The 13,606-nt window shown below is 52.4% G+C and overlaps 1 protein-coding gene across 5 annotated transcripts in view; it reads left to right on the top strand.

The window, feature by feature from the left end:
• The first annotated feature begins 4,826 nt into the window (after positions 1–4,826).
• RAPGEF1 (Rap guanine nucleotide exchange factor 1) overlaps positions 4,827–13,606 on the top strand; it is a 139,185-nt gene continuing 130,405 nt past the window's right edge. For 3 of the 5 annotated variants that reach the window (XM_049711416.1, XM_049711415.1, XM_049711412.1), the window contains exon 1: positions 4,827–5,121. In XM_049711416.1, coding sequence (XP_049567373.1) covers positions 5,061–5,121 — 61 coding nt within the window. In that variant the 5' untranslated portion in view covers positions 4,827–5,060. The remainder of the gene's footprint in view (positions 5,122–13,606) is intronic. The other 2 variants (XM_049711419.1, XM_049711418.1) reach the window with 1 other exon arrangement.

Raw genomic sequence — 13,606 nt, 5'->3', positions numbered from 1 at the left:
GGAGAGGAAGGGACCTGGGGGTGGCCGGATAAGGGGCCGTGTGGGCAGTTCAGGTGCCGGTGAGGTATTGCACTTCCTGCCCTTCAGTTCTACCCGTGAGACACCTGCGTGCTTTCTAATAAATTCTTTTCGCCGAGCCATTATTAAATTGGTATCTGTAACATATGACCAAACAAATACTCCCTGATCTAGATCCCACCCTCCCAGGATTACTGTGAGGGTTGAAGCAGTGACCAGCCGCAAGCAGCCCTCATACCATTGCTACTATTATTAATGGACTCCACCTCCCCTTCTGATCTGCAATAATGATGTAGTGAAGACATCATCTCTGTCCTCAGGGAACTGACCATGTGGTTGGGGAGTTCAGGCAGGTACGTGTGAAGTGATTGTCAACAATCCAATCTGAGATGAGCCCTGGAGCCACCAGTCTCCTTTGGCTGTATTTATTTATTTATTTATCTATTTATTTATTTATTTTTGGCTGTGTTGGGTCTTCGTTGCTGCAAGCGGGCTTTGTCTAGTTGCGGCGAGTGGGGGCTACTCTTCGTTGCGGTGCGTGGGCTTCTCACTGCGGTGGCTTCTCTTGTTGCGGAACACAGGCTCTAGGCGTGCAGGCTTCAGTAGGTGTGGCACGTGGGTTCAGTAGTTGTAGCGCACGGGCTTAGTTGCTCTGTGGCATGTGGGATCTTCCTGGGCCAGGGATCAAACCAGTGTCCCCTGCATTGGCAGGGGGATTCTTAACCACTGTGCCACCAGGGAAGCCCCAAAAGCCCCTTCTTAAAAAGCCTCTCTTAGCAGGCTCCTGGCCACCTTGCTGTCCCTTCCACCGTGGATTCTGCAGAGCTGTGTAGTGGTCATCTGGTTCATCCTTCGCTGGACTGTTGGGAGAGGGACCAGAAGCACCCTTGCAGGTACTGATTGAGTTCCTTCCCTGTGTTGCTGCCACGTACATAAGCCAGACATGGTCCTAGTACTAATAGTGTTTTTCATTTTCTGTATCTTATGATGTGTTTTTTTTTACATTGAAATTTTATTTTTATATTTACTTATTTATTTATTTTTAATTGAAGTATAGGTGATTTACAATGTTGTGTTAGTTTCAGATGTGCAGCAAAGTGATTCAGTTATGCACACACATACACACACACACACATATATATTGAGTATAGTTCCCTGGGCTATGCAGTAGGTCCTTTTGGTTATTTATTTTATATACAGTAGTGTATATATGTTAATCCAAAACTCCTAATTTATCCCTCCCTCTCCCTGTCCTCTTTGGTAACCATAAGTTTGTTTTCCGTGTCTGTCTCATGAAGTTTTGACATCTTAAAAGTCTTGCTGGCTTGGGAGAGTCTAGCCAATTCTTAGAGATAGGTGAGGGAGCACACGTTTCATATGCACACCAACCCATCCCCAGTCACCTTATGAGAGGACATGCCTGCCTTCATATGGTTCTCTCATTTCTTGTATCTGTTATATAACTCTCACACACCACACCAATATTTCCTCTGCCCTAGGTTATCCCAGGGCCAGAACTAGAGTGCACCCCTTTTTCCAGAGCCCATTGGAGTTATTCACACTAGTCAATCCTAACCTGTTTACCCTGCCCTGCCTTGCCTTTCCTGAAAAAAAACCCAATAAAGACTCTGTCCTAAGCTTTCCCCTCACTCCTGCTTCTGCTTCCTGACCACCCTGGTGCTCCCCAGGTGGTCCTGCATGGTGTGGTGTGCCCCCTTCTCCCAGGAAATGTAAGTAATAGATTCTCCTCTCAACGGCGTTGGCCTCTCCTTGTTGTCACTCAGTCACCTCCATAAATTAAAATCCCATGGGTACAAAGGAGACAGTCCATGCTTGTAGGAGCTCAGAGTGTCCTGAAGGGGACAGACATTAAACAGATACAAGAAATTAAAGAACTGTATGGAGGTGTGTGCTATCAAGGAGACATATAGGATTCTGCAAGGCTCTTAACCCTCCACGATGCCAAGATGAATGTCCATGGATTTTGCCTCATCAGCATCTCTTCTCCAGATATTGCTTTGAGAATCACCCGTCCCCACTCCCAGTTGCTGGTTCTGTGGCATCCACTCCCCATGTTTCTTGCATTTGGTGCAATTCTCAGGCCTGGCCGATTTATGCACCCTGCTCCCCCGCCCCCCGCCTGCAGTCATTGGCTCAGCGACAGGCATGTGACTCAAACTAGGCTAAGGAGAGTCAGCTGGTACCCAATTCAGCCACTGCAGAGAGAGAGATCAGTTGGGAATAGAGCCAAGGCAGAGGAGTCATGTCGTAGTTTCAGAGCCTAGAGGTAGCTGTTGGTCCTGGCTGTAACCCTGGTTTGCTAGTTACGATGTCCAACAAACTCCCTTTTTGCCCTAACTGAGCTTAACTGGGTTTCTGACAGTGAAATCCAGCATCCTGACCAGTACAGGGAACTGGCCCTAATGGGGTCGGGGGGGGGGGGGTGTGTGTGTCAGGGAAGGGTTTCCCGTAGAAGTGGCAGTTAAACTGAGAAGTGAAAGATGACTAGGAATTAGCCAGGTAGAGAGGAGGGAGAGAGCATATTCTAGACAAAAAGAGCAGCATGAGAGAAGGCTGTAAGGTAGGAAGAACAAAGCTGTAGGAATCTGTTTGCTTTCATTACCTTGCATGTGTTCTATTATAGCTATAAACATCTTTGATGAATAACCTTTATTACATAAGCTCCATGACCCTTATTAACAGTAATGTCCATTTATAAAGTACTTTTTAAAAAAATATTATTTTATTTATTTATTTTGGTCATGTTGGGTCTTAGCTGCGGCAGGCAGGCTCCTTAGTTGCAGCTCACCGGCTTCTTAAGTTGCGGCATGTGTGCTCCTTAGCTGCGACTCACCGTCTCCTTTGTGGCATGCGTGTGGGATCTAGTTCCCTGACCAGGGATCGAACCTGCGTCCCCTGCATTGGAAGGTGGATTCTTAACCACTGCGCCACCAGGGAAGTCCCTATAAAGTACTTTATTGTTTGAAAATGTCTCGTCATTTGATATGTCATGATTTATTGAATATATTTGGTTCCACTCTCACGAACCCCTGACTGGGCCTACTATTCAGACTGATTTTCTGCTTTGCACCCAGACTTTTGGACCTAAAAGACTGACTCAGAAGCCTAGAAGAATTGGGGACGGCTTTGGGAGTGGGGGGAGAGGTGGTCTGGGGCCAAGGGCCAGTTTTGCCTGACGATGCAGCTGCCATGAGAGCTGAGCAGTGTGGCTCTGGCTCAGAGCAGCCATTCATCAGCTCTAAAAGAGAGACGAATTTGTCAATCTTTGGCTTTGCCTTTGACCCCTAGAGAGCTGGAACTGAGGACTCTGGAAATTTGGCCGCCACCCAGGGCCAGCTCTCAGTTACAGAATCAGCGGGCCCGCCAGAGTGTGCCGGCAGATGCGAACAGGAATCTCTGCAACGTCAATTACCTTTCCTTCTCCCTCCACCTCTTCCAAACCCTGTTCCCATCACCAGATTATTTATCTGAGGGAAACAGGAGGGAAAACCGAATTTGTTTTGTGTTACTTCTTTGCACTCCATCTTGGGCCAAGAATAGCGAGCAGGGGGCAGGATGTGAACATCCCTTGTGTTACTAAAATTTGTTGTTATTTATACTTGCATTATATGATTTAACTTTGACTCCCCAAGTTACAAACTCTTTGGAGGGAAGAATCGATCGTGCACATTTTTGTAGGACCCATAGCAGCTCACACAGTGCCTAGCCCTAAGTAGGATCTTTGATTCTTAAACCAATGACTTTTTCTGAACTCGTCACCATGCTAGAAAAGGCCCACAGCTGAGACCCAGGCTGGAGGATAGCCTGGTCCCCATTTGGGGGTCAAAAGAGTAGAGCAGGCAGGAGTCGCTGTGTCCTAATGGGTTGGACCCAGACGTTGGCAGGGAGACTCTGGGCCTCTGGGGACACTGAACCTGCAGGGGAGTCTGGCCCTGACCTAGCCAGGTGGCTCCTGCCGTCAGGGGCTGCTGAGTCTCAGGTAAGGGGACAGGTCAGGTCAGTCCCCGGCCTGGAGCCTCTGGGAGGCCAGGGAGCACTGGCCAGGTGACTCAGCAGCAGGGGCTGCCGAGACCCAGATGGAGGGACGGAGCGGGGATTGGTCCCAGGCCTTGCCATGAACTATGGCCCATCAAGGGGCTCTGAATCCTGGGTGGCGTCAGTCATAGGCCTGGCATGGAGGCTAGAGTTTGGGTGGGAGCTCTGTGTTCCAAGTTGTCAGGGGGCATGCCAGGCTCTGGGCAGGGGAGGGCACTGAACCCTGGATTGGGGTGTCAGTCCCAAGCCATGGTATGGAGACTACAGGCCAGCAGCCGGGGGAGAGGGGAGGTGGCTGAGTCTCGGGGGAGTCTCAGTGGCTGGCTTTCAGCCAGCAGGGCAAGCTGAGTCCTGGTTGGGATCAGACTCAGGCTTTGAGCTGGAGACTCGGGTTCCACGGCAGAGGAGGCTGAGTCTGGGGTGGTGTCCAACTCCAGGCCTTGGCGTGGAGGCTCCGCGCGGGCGGGGGACGCTGAGTCCCAGGTGCAGGCCGGTTGTGGGGGGTGGGGTCGAGGGGGTGGGTCCCTCGCCCTGGCTTGGAGACTCCGGGCCGGCAGGGGGCGCTGAGCTCGCGGCGGCGCGGCAGCCGCCCGGCAGGTGGCGCTCTGGCCGCGGCCGAGGCCAGAGGGCGGGCGGCGGCGGCGGCGGCGGCGGCGGCGGCGGCGGCGGCGGCGGCGGCGGCGGCGGCGGCGGCGGCGGCGGCGGCGGCGGCGGCGGCGGCGGCGGCGCGGCGCTGCGGCCGGCTCGCGGGCCCGTGGAAGCGGCGGCGGCGGCGGCGACGGCGGGAGCGGAGGAGGCGGAGCGGCGGCGGCTGGCGGCGGGAGCGGCGGCGGCCCCGGGCGGGCTGGGGCGCCGCTGGCCGAGCGCACAGGCCGCGGCCCGCGGAGCCCGCCATGCCGGCGCGGGTCTGAGGCGCGGCGAGCCAGGGCCGAGGCGAGCGGCGGCCGCGCCGGCCTGTGGCCCCGCAGCGGCCCGGCGCGGGCCCGATGAGCAGCGGCCTCGGCCTCCGGCGCAGCCCGGAAATGTCCGGCAAGATCGAGAAAGCAGGTGAGGCGCGCGGCCGGCGCGGGGCGGCCCGTGCTCGGGGCGGGCGGCCGGGCGGCCGGGCTCCCGGGGGGCGCGGGCCCGTTGCCGCGCCGGGAGCAGAAGTGAAAGCGCCGCCGGGCCTGCCGGGGCGCGTCTCGGGCGGGCGGCGGGCCGGGCCGCGCGGCGCTCCTCGGGGCGCACGGCCGGCGGGGGCCGGGGTGCCGGCGCAGGGCCCCGCGGCCGGGCCGGTAGGTGCCCGCTGCTCGGCCCGCGGTGTTAACTTTGAGACAACGGATGGGACCGGGGACGGGGCAGGGACCGCGGCCGCGTGCCCGAGTGGCCCGGCGGCGGGCGGTCGTCTTTCAGGCAGTGAACAGAGCAGAGCCATAAAATGTGTCATTTCTGATGAGCCTCGAGTTTATATTTAACCAGAAGTATCCACTTCGGAGGCTTCAAAGGAAGTGGGCAGGATGTGTCTGGGCGTTTTCAGGGCGCGGGGGAGCTCTCCTCTGGTATCAAGCTGAGCCCTGGAAGCGGGGCTTGTGGGGAGCCGGTTGGGTTGGGGGTGGGTTAGAAGTCTTGATGCCAACCCCATCCCTTTGTGTGCTCCTTAGAAATCTCGGAGCCTCGCCTTCCGGTTAGCTGGGTTTTGCTCAGACGGGCAATAAGAGTCTCCAAAGATTCTACTCGGGCCGTGCATCTGAGGCCCAGAGCTTAATTAGCGACACCTTGCAGGGCGCATCCTTGAGTCGCAGGTGAGGGAGGCGGGCGGTCCTGGGCTCCCTAGCGGGGACATCACTGGTTGTCATAACCTGGTACCTTGTCAGCCAAGCTTGGCAGCCAAGCTATGGAAGGTGGGAGCTTAGGGGGATGGATAGGGGGAAGGTTACACTGATTTTGGAAGTTGCTGGTTTCCCAGGTTGAACCAGGACACTTTTCGGAGAGGCGCCTCGGAAGTGGACCGAGCCGGCCGTGTAACTTGCAGGCTGTGGCTTGAGCACAGGAAGGAAATTTTCGTCGCCTTCTTTGAGGGTTTTCTGTGTATCCGGCTCTGTGCTGAGCACCTTAAACGTATGTCTTATTAAATCTTCGTAGATTCTCTGTGACAGAGAACGTGGTCCCGGTTTTGACAGGGTTGGGGGCTCAATGGCTTCTCGTAGGCCGCCCAGCCAGAGGACAGCGGGCCGGGCCCTGATGCCCTGCTCTCTGAGTGGAAGCCTGGGTGCCCTCCTTGGGGGCAGGGCCCTTGGCTTCAGGTGCTGCTGCTTGGGTGTTTCTGTCACTGTTCTTCAGGCCCAGGGCCGTGTCCAGTGACCAGGAGTTTCCTCCCAGCACACATGCCGTTCCAGAAATACCTCTGGTTAACGTGTGCAGTGTTTCTCAGGATGCGTCGTGTCTCTGAATGGTATTGATGGGAAACTTGGCTGGTTTATTTTCAAAATAGCATTAACAGGGTTTTGTCTAATTATAAGGATAATTGAAAAATTTGTAAATCACGAAAAGCCAAAAGAGCACAGTGAAAAGCACCTGCCACCCCACGGGCTGCTTTCCCCAGCTCAGCCCTCTCAGATGAGCTGTCACGTGCATCCTCTACTCCCTGGAGAAAGGAGGCCTGAGGCCAGTTCTTTTTGGCCCAGGTTATCCCTGGGCACCTCCATCTGCCGGGGGCTGTAGTAGATGCAGAAGCCAGGGGTGCCTGCCTTCGGAGAAGCTTGTCTGTGGGTGGGAGAGCTGGCCCCAGCATCACCCCTGGGCTGCCAGGCCTCGGGAACTGTGGAGCAGCAGGAGGCGGGGCCCGTGGGCACAGGTGAGGGGTGGCCTGTCCGCTGAGGGCATGGGGAAGGCTCTGGAGGAGGGCGAGTGTGTCCCACTTGGAGGTGGGGGAAGAGGCCAAGCAGGGGTTGTGGAAGTCTCAGGAGGAAGATGCATGTGGTGGGAGGCGGCTGAGCTGAAAGTGCTGAGGTTGGCAAGACCAGAGATGGCACGTCACGTGGAGCTAGCGGGAGGTCTGTCCTTCTAGTGTAAGGTCTTCTGCTGTGATTCACACACAACTGTCAAGGAAGCCTGGGACACTCTGGAATGAGGGGTACACCTTCTCAGTGGTTTCTGCTGGTCATTGTGGGTGGCTTTCAACTTTGCGTTTTGATGAGATTTCCCATTCGGTTTCTGTTGGAGTTTTCTAAATGGACCTACTGTGAAGTCACCCGCAAAGTGTTTCTTAAAGGAAGGGTCCTTAGGTGAAGTGGCGCCTCCTGTTAGCAGGTGAGCAGTCTTTGGGAAGTTATAGAGCCTGACACCCAGTCAGTGCTCATTGTTGTCAGGTTTCGCTATTTTCTGTTGACTTGAGCAGAAGAGTTGCTTACATGTGTTCACAATCTCTTCTCTCTGATAATAGGACCAGTGCTTTCACTTCTCAGGGCTTAAGGGAGCCCAGGTTTTTTGAGTGTAAAGGAAAACCTTGTGCATCCCTTACAGCCCTAGACTCTTGCCCATCCTTCCCACCTGATACCTCCCGTGAGCCGCAGCCTCTTCAGCCTCTGGGGGAGATCTTTTTGAATCTGTCGTGCTGCTTTGCAACCTGTTTACTTACTGAGCAGTGCCTGCCTGGGATGGGGGTGTCATACATACTGCCCTCCTAGGAGGGCCTACCCTTCTGTAGGGACCAGATTGGCTGTCTTCGGTTATCTGCTCTGGGCCCGGTGGGGGATGAAGACAGTCTGGGTTCCAGAGGGTGGCACAGGATCAGCTTGCTAGCTGGTTGGGCCAGTCCAGTTAGGCTTGGTGGAGAAGGGTTGAATTTGGAAGGCCAGGAAGAATGCTGGAGTGGAGGGGGAGGCTCCTTGGTGTCTTCCAGAGATAATGGGGAGGCGGGGAGTGAGTGGAGCCAGACACATTAGGGAGCTCCCGGGGTGAGCTTTCGGGCAGGCCTGGCAAGGAGAAGAGGCGCTTCCCTGGGAACGAAGACGGACTTGCTCTGGAGGACCCACACTGGCGGGAGATGTGTGCAGTGCTGAGGCCACTTTGGGGGACCAGTGAACCTGGTTCTGGCGTGTTCGCAGTTATGGTGGGTCTCAGTGTGCTCATGCTTACTCCCAGTAAATGCACTAAGTGGAGGGAATTGAAGCCTTAATGCTTCTGGAGCTGAAACACCTCTCTTGCCTGGTGAACAGAGGTGACAGACTGGTGGCTGTGGGCTGGGTTCAGGCAATAGATGTGTTGTGTGTGATCCATACATGTTCTTGGAGAAAAAAGAAAGAATTGATGGTCAGTATTTAACAATCAGGAAATGACTCACAAAGCTCAGGTTTCTGGTTCTTTTGGAAAATGAGCAGCTCTAGTAACCCTGGGCGCTTGTTCCTACGAGGCCACTGTGGCGGGGACCTCCCACTCCTCCTGCCAGCCCCAGCGCTGATTCCTGCTTCCCACTTGGACTGTTGACGTTTGAGTTTGCATCCCTCTCCTTGCAGAAATCACTCGTGTTTGGTGTTTGTTTGCTTTTTACCTGGACTTTGAAGTCTTTGCCCCATTCCTTCATGGATTCATTCTTTGATCCCCTTGCTTGGCACTGATCGAGCTCCTGCTGTCCGGTGCTGTGCAAGGCTCTGGGAGCCAGCGGTGAACTCGGCGGGCGTCATGCCGCCACACAGGCCCTTACCTCTGGCAGTGTGGGGAGCGCTGGGGGGGGTTACAAGGGATCCCATCAGACTCACGGTGGGAGCTGCCTCTGTGAGGGGCTGAGATTTTCAGGTGAGCCGTTAGCTGGGTGCAGCAGGGGGCGTAGGGAAGAAGGTGGCCTCAGTTTCACCGATTGTACTCATTAGAGAGTCTCAAGTGCTCATTCCTCAGTTCATTTATCAAACAGTTTTTCCAGAACCTCCCAAAGGCCCAGAGTTTCTAGTGTTTGGGATACAAGAAAGATTTGTGCTTCCTGGGCCATACCATCCAACTGGGGCAGACAACAAAAGTAGATGTCATGAAGATATAAATTACGCAGGTTTTTCTATTTGTTTGTTTGGGGGCGTTCTTTCCCTGCTGTGTATTTCCAGCAGACCACTGGGAGTCTGTCTAGGAGTTTCATCAATTACCGAACCCTCCGGCCACTCTCTAGGCCCCCTGTGGCCTCAGGCTACTCTGAGGGGCTGCTGAAGTGGCAGCAGGCTCAGCCAGTGCCCTGCCCAAGGACTGAATAAATACGGTGTCTCAGGCTCAGGTGCTGTGTATTTCAAATGTGTGAAGATGCTTTCATTATAAATTAAAATGAAAAATTCACACTGTCTGCTGTCATAGTAACTTTTTGTCATTATGTATTTTCTCAGAACAGATAAAAAGTACAAGTGCAGTCTGTCACACGAGGCTGCACATTTTTGGCCTAGGAAAGAGTCCTTGTAGATCAGCGGTTACTGTATTTTGATCAATTTTAAACTCCTTTCAAATTTTACACTTCCTTTTTTTCCCCCACAATTATCAGTCTTTGTGCTCAAAATGTATCCAATCAATAAATACAACATTCTCATGGCACCTGCTAGTCATTCATTCCCTCACTCCTGTGGCACTTACTGCGACCCTCCACCCTCCTCGTTGGCAAACACTGTGCTGCCTTGCGGTGGCCTGGAGCCAGCAGGAGCCTGGTCCTCCTGGGCTCTCGGTCCACTGGTAACATCGAGACGGTCTTGAATATTTGTGCAGTTTCTATAGTTTCCGCCTGGAGTGCATTGACAGATGACGTCATTTCAGTTGATCCCTAAAACAAGTCCTGAGGACTAGAGCAGGGCCAGTTATCCCCGTTTTACCCTGAGGGCAGTTCAGGCCTGGGGAAGGTTGGTGATTTGCCCAGAGTCACACCGCTCTGGTGCGGTGCAAGGCAGCAGGGCACCCACCTCTGCTCCAACTCCGCCAGCCCTTTTCCAGAGCACTGCTTAGAGCTTCCCATGTTGCTGGAGACACAGTAACTTTATCTTAATTACTGTTCATGTTTCTAAGTTTCTTTTCTGGTGTTACAAAAAAAAATCTCTGTTAAATTAGGGTAGGCCAAATGCAGTCTTCAGGCTGCGTATGATACTAATATCACCAGCAGTAATGTAAGGAGATTAAAATAGCACAGGTGCAGGCTAAATATGTCTTAAAAAAGCAGCCGCAGCAACCCCAGTGTTTCCTGGTCTCCTGAGCAGCTGTTGGCAGAGGTGGTTTGAATGGGATTCCTTGTAGCCAGCAGACCTGATAGGAGGCCTGTAAAGATGAGTCATGGATGAGTTTGCAGAAAAATCATCTCCCAAACCAGCCCGGATTGGAGAGTGCCTTGAGCACAGGGCCGGCTGGGGCTTACCTCAGTCCAGCTGAATGTGTTCCCGTTGCCATAAGAAGATGACGCGCTGGAAGGAGTAGCGGCCTGGCCGGCCGCTCCGCTACCGCACCCACGCGGCCCCGACTGGGCGCCTGGCTGCCGGGACAGGTGTTCCTCTGACTTGTCATCCACCTTGCCCCAGAGGCTGTTTTATGATTTAAAAAGAAACAAACAAAAACAGTTTGTGAATTATTAAGGCATCTGTCATCTTAGTTTGTGGTCATTTGTTTTAGACCATTTACGCAATTGTGACCCTGGGAGATTCGTTCCCTTTTCTGGGTCTCATTTTCTCCATCAGTGCCATGAAGCGGGGAGAGGGAGAATCTAAAATTAGTGCTTCCTTGTTTTGTCTTAAAGCATCAGGCCTTTTATAACAAATAGGAAAGCTCTTAACCAACCGTCAATGGGGAGCACTTTGGACACAGCAAGTCCTTACCGCTCAGCTGTGGCCCCTGAGGCCCCTCCTTGGGTCCTCCACCAGCACAGTGTGAAGACCCACTTCCTGGATGCACTCAGCCTCCTCTTCCAAATCCGCCTTCCTTTAGGCTCTTCGTGCCTTCTCTTCTTCTAGCAGATAGTGAATTCCGTGCGAAGACCCCAGATAAACCCTTTGGATAGAACGATATTGTTTAGCTCATTCAGAAACCAAAGCCCCAGTTTCCTTTCCTCAAGTTAAAAATCAACAAATACAGTCTTAAATAGACCATTAGCCCCTCGAGGGAGTGTGCCTGTCTGGTCCACCACGGGGTTGCCATCACTGTACCTACAACGTAGTAGGTGCTCAGAAACTATTTACTAGTGAATTTAGTTCATGTTGTTAAAGAATGAACTTAGGTTTCTGATTCCAAGTCTCAAAATCAACTTTAAATGGCGCTTCTTCTGGGTTTTGAATTGCCAATTGAGATGTTTCTTGGTAAGTTAGTAGGACCAATACTCTGATAAGGGTATGCATTTAGTTGGGGTTCTTTGTTAACCATATACATTGATCAGTGTTCTGGTGTGTTCTTCCGAAAATTGATGAGGGGGCTGAGATGAAATTCCCAGAACACTCTGTGGGGAGAGCTCTAGGGAGTGATGAGAGGCAGAGGCTCGTGCAGCCCAGATAGTCTGGAGCTCCCGTTTGTGGTGACTCTGCGTGGTTCTGGGGGTGCACGGGAGCGAAGTACTCTTAGGCAGTGCTCATTCACGTCGAGCAGTTGTGATTTTGCCTTTCATTTACAAACCACAGCACATGCCAGCTCTGCTCTGCCTGCCAATGTGACCGGCGCCATGATGGGAGGCCCTGTCCGTACTTGTTACTTTTTTCATTTGGCCTCTGAAAGTTATTTCGGACCAGCTCCCTGCACTGTCAGCTCTCTGTTTATGGGTGGTTGTACAGTACATGCTGTCTTCGAGGGGCTGGAAAGGCAGGCTGTTGGTGTTCTGCTGGCGCCCCCTTTCTTCTGTATCAGGACTCCGTAAGCAGAGTCTCTCTTGCCACTTCTTCCTCTTTGTGAGTGAAGATGCAGTGGAGAGACTTACCTAAATGGATTAGAAATCTGGCATCAGATGGTCACAGTTCCTCTTTCTCCCCACTTTTCTTTTCCAGGCTGTGGTTTGGAAGATAGACGATAGTTCTCTGAACCTGTCCTGTCCTGCAGTCTGGACTGTGTCTTCCTAAAATACTGTTACTATGTTGTAGCAGCTCAGACCCTCCGTTCCCATTGGTCCCTTAAAGATCCTCTTTCTCCTTTGCTTTTCATTGGCTTGCTGGCTCCACACAGTCATTTTACTGCAAATTAAGTTTCATGATCAGGAAACTCTACCTTGCTTTTACAGTGTAGACGAAATGGAGCTGTCAAACCCAGGATGGTGTATGGTGCCTCCTGGGCCGGTCACAAAAGGGCGGAGTTCAGGCATTTGGTGTGGACTTGACTAGACGCACACTGTGCTGTTAAGGATGGGAGCAGCCCATGGTCCCCCTGAGCAGAAGTACGGTGCTTGTAGCCTTTGGAAGAAGGGAGGTGTGGACATGGAATGAGAAGACAGGACAGCGGAAGTCCAGTGGAATGAGATGGCGCCGCATAGCCACTTAGTTGGGCCAAAACAAGCAAACAGAAAAACAAACAAAACCTCTGGCTTGCAAACAATGGTTGTATTTATTTGCTGGGTCTGGATGATCACGTGTGCCCTCTCTCCTTCAAGTGACTGTGAATAAATAGATGGATGGTTATGCATGGGTCATGGATTTAGCTGCTCTCAACCTCTCCTTTCAATAATAAATACAAATAAGAGTAGTAGCTAACATTCATTAAGCACTTACCACGTGCTGGTACCAGGCTCTGTTCTGTGCATTTTACACACATGGTCTCCTTCAATCCTCACAACAGGAGAAAGGTACTGTTACGTTCTCCTTCTACAGAGGACAAAACTCTGACACAGAGCTTTTCTTTTGTGCGTGGGATCCTGAGATCCAAAATAGCTGAGATTTGCCTGTGGTCATACCAAGTGGGGGCCACGACAGGACTAAAGCCCATTTGATTATGTCCCATTTATCCATATTTTCATTGGCTGTGATGACATTGGACATTGTTCTCTTGGCTTTTGTGACTTGGCTCAAAATGAGCGTCCACATTTCCAGGGACTTCTCCATCACTGAGGTGGCTGCTACACTGAAAGGGCCACCTGATAATGTTGGAGGGGATGCTTGAGATGACGTTCGTCCCCTGGCTATCCTGCTCCAGCTCTCAGGGGGCCAGGAAGCCCTGCTTCTTGCTGGGTGACCTTGGGCAAATTGCTTAATCTTTCTGAGCCTCTGGTGCCTCTGTTGTAACCCGATGCAGTGGGTGGGTGGGGGGGACAAACCCATTTCTAAGCCCTTTCTAATGCTGATTCTTTGTGAGTCTAGTCTGCAGTATAAAGGGTGGTGTGTGTTAGGGCTGTTTTGTTGGTTTTTACTGACACTAGTGTTGCAGGGCATGTAACTATTCATCATCATGGTAAAACTTACATGATCCTTTGTAGCTTTCAAAACACTATTATAGGCATCAGTTTTTTTGCTCTTGTTTTCAGTTTTGTTTGTCTGTTTGTTTTGTTATTAAAAGGTATTAGAGTAACAGCATTTTTCCCAGATGAGAAGGGTGACTGCTTACGATTGTTGAGTACTTCCTATGTCCTTGGGAGTTT

This window comes from Orcinus orca, chromosome 6, assembly GCF_937001465.1.
Source record: "Orcinus orca chromosome 6, mOrcOrc1.1, whole genome shotgun sequence".
In the NCBI taxonomy this organism is placed as follows: domain Eukaryota; kingdom Metazoa; phylum Chordata; class Mammalia; order Artiodactyla; family Delphinidae; genus Orcinus; species Orcinus orca.
The sequence above is the reverse complement of the archived record's forward strand: the minus strand, read 5'-3'. Positions and strand labels throughout refer to the sequence as shown.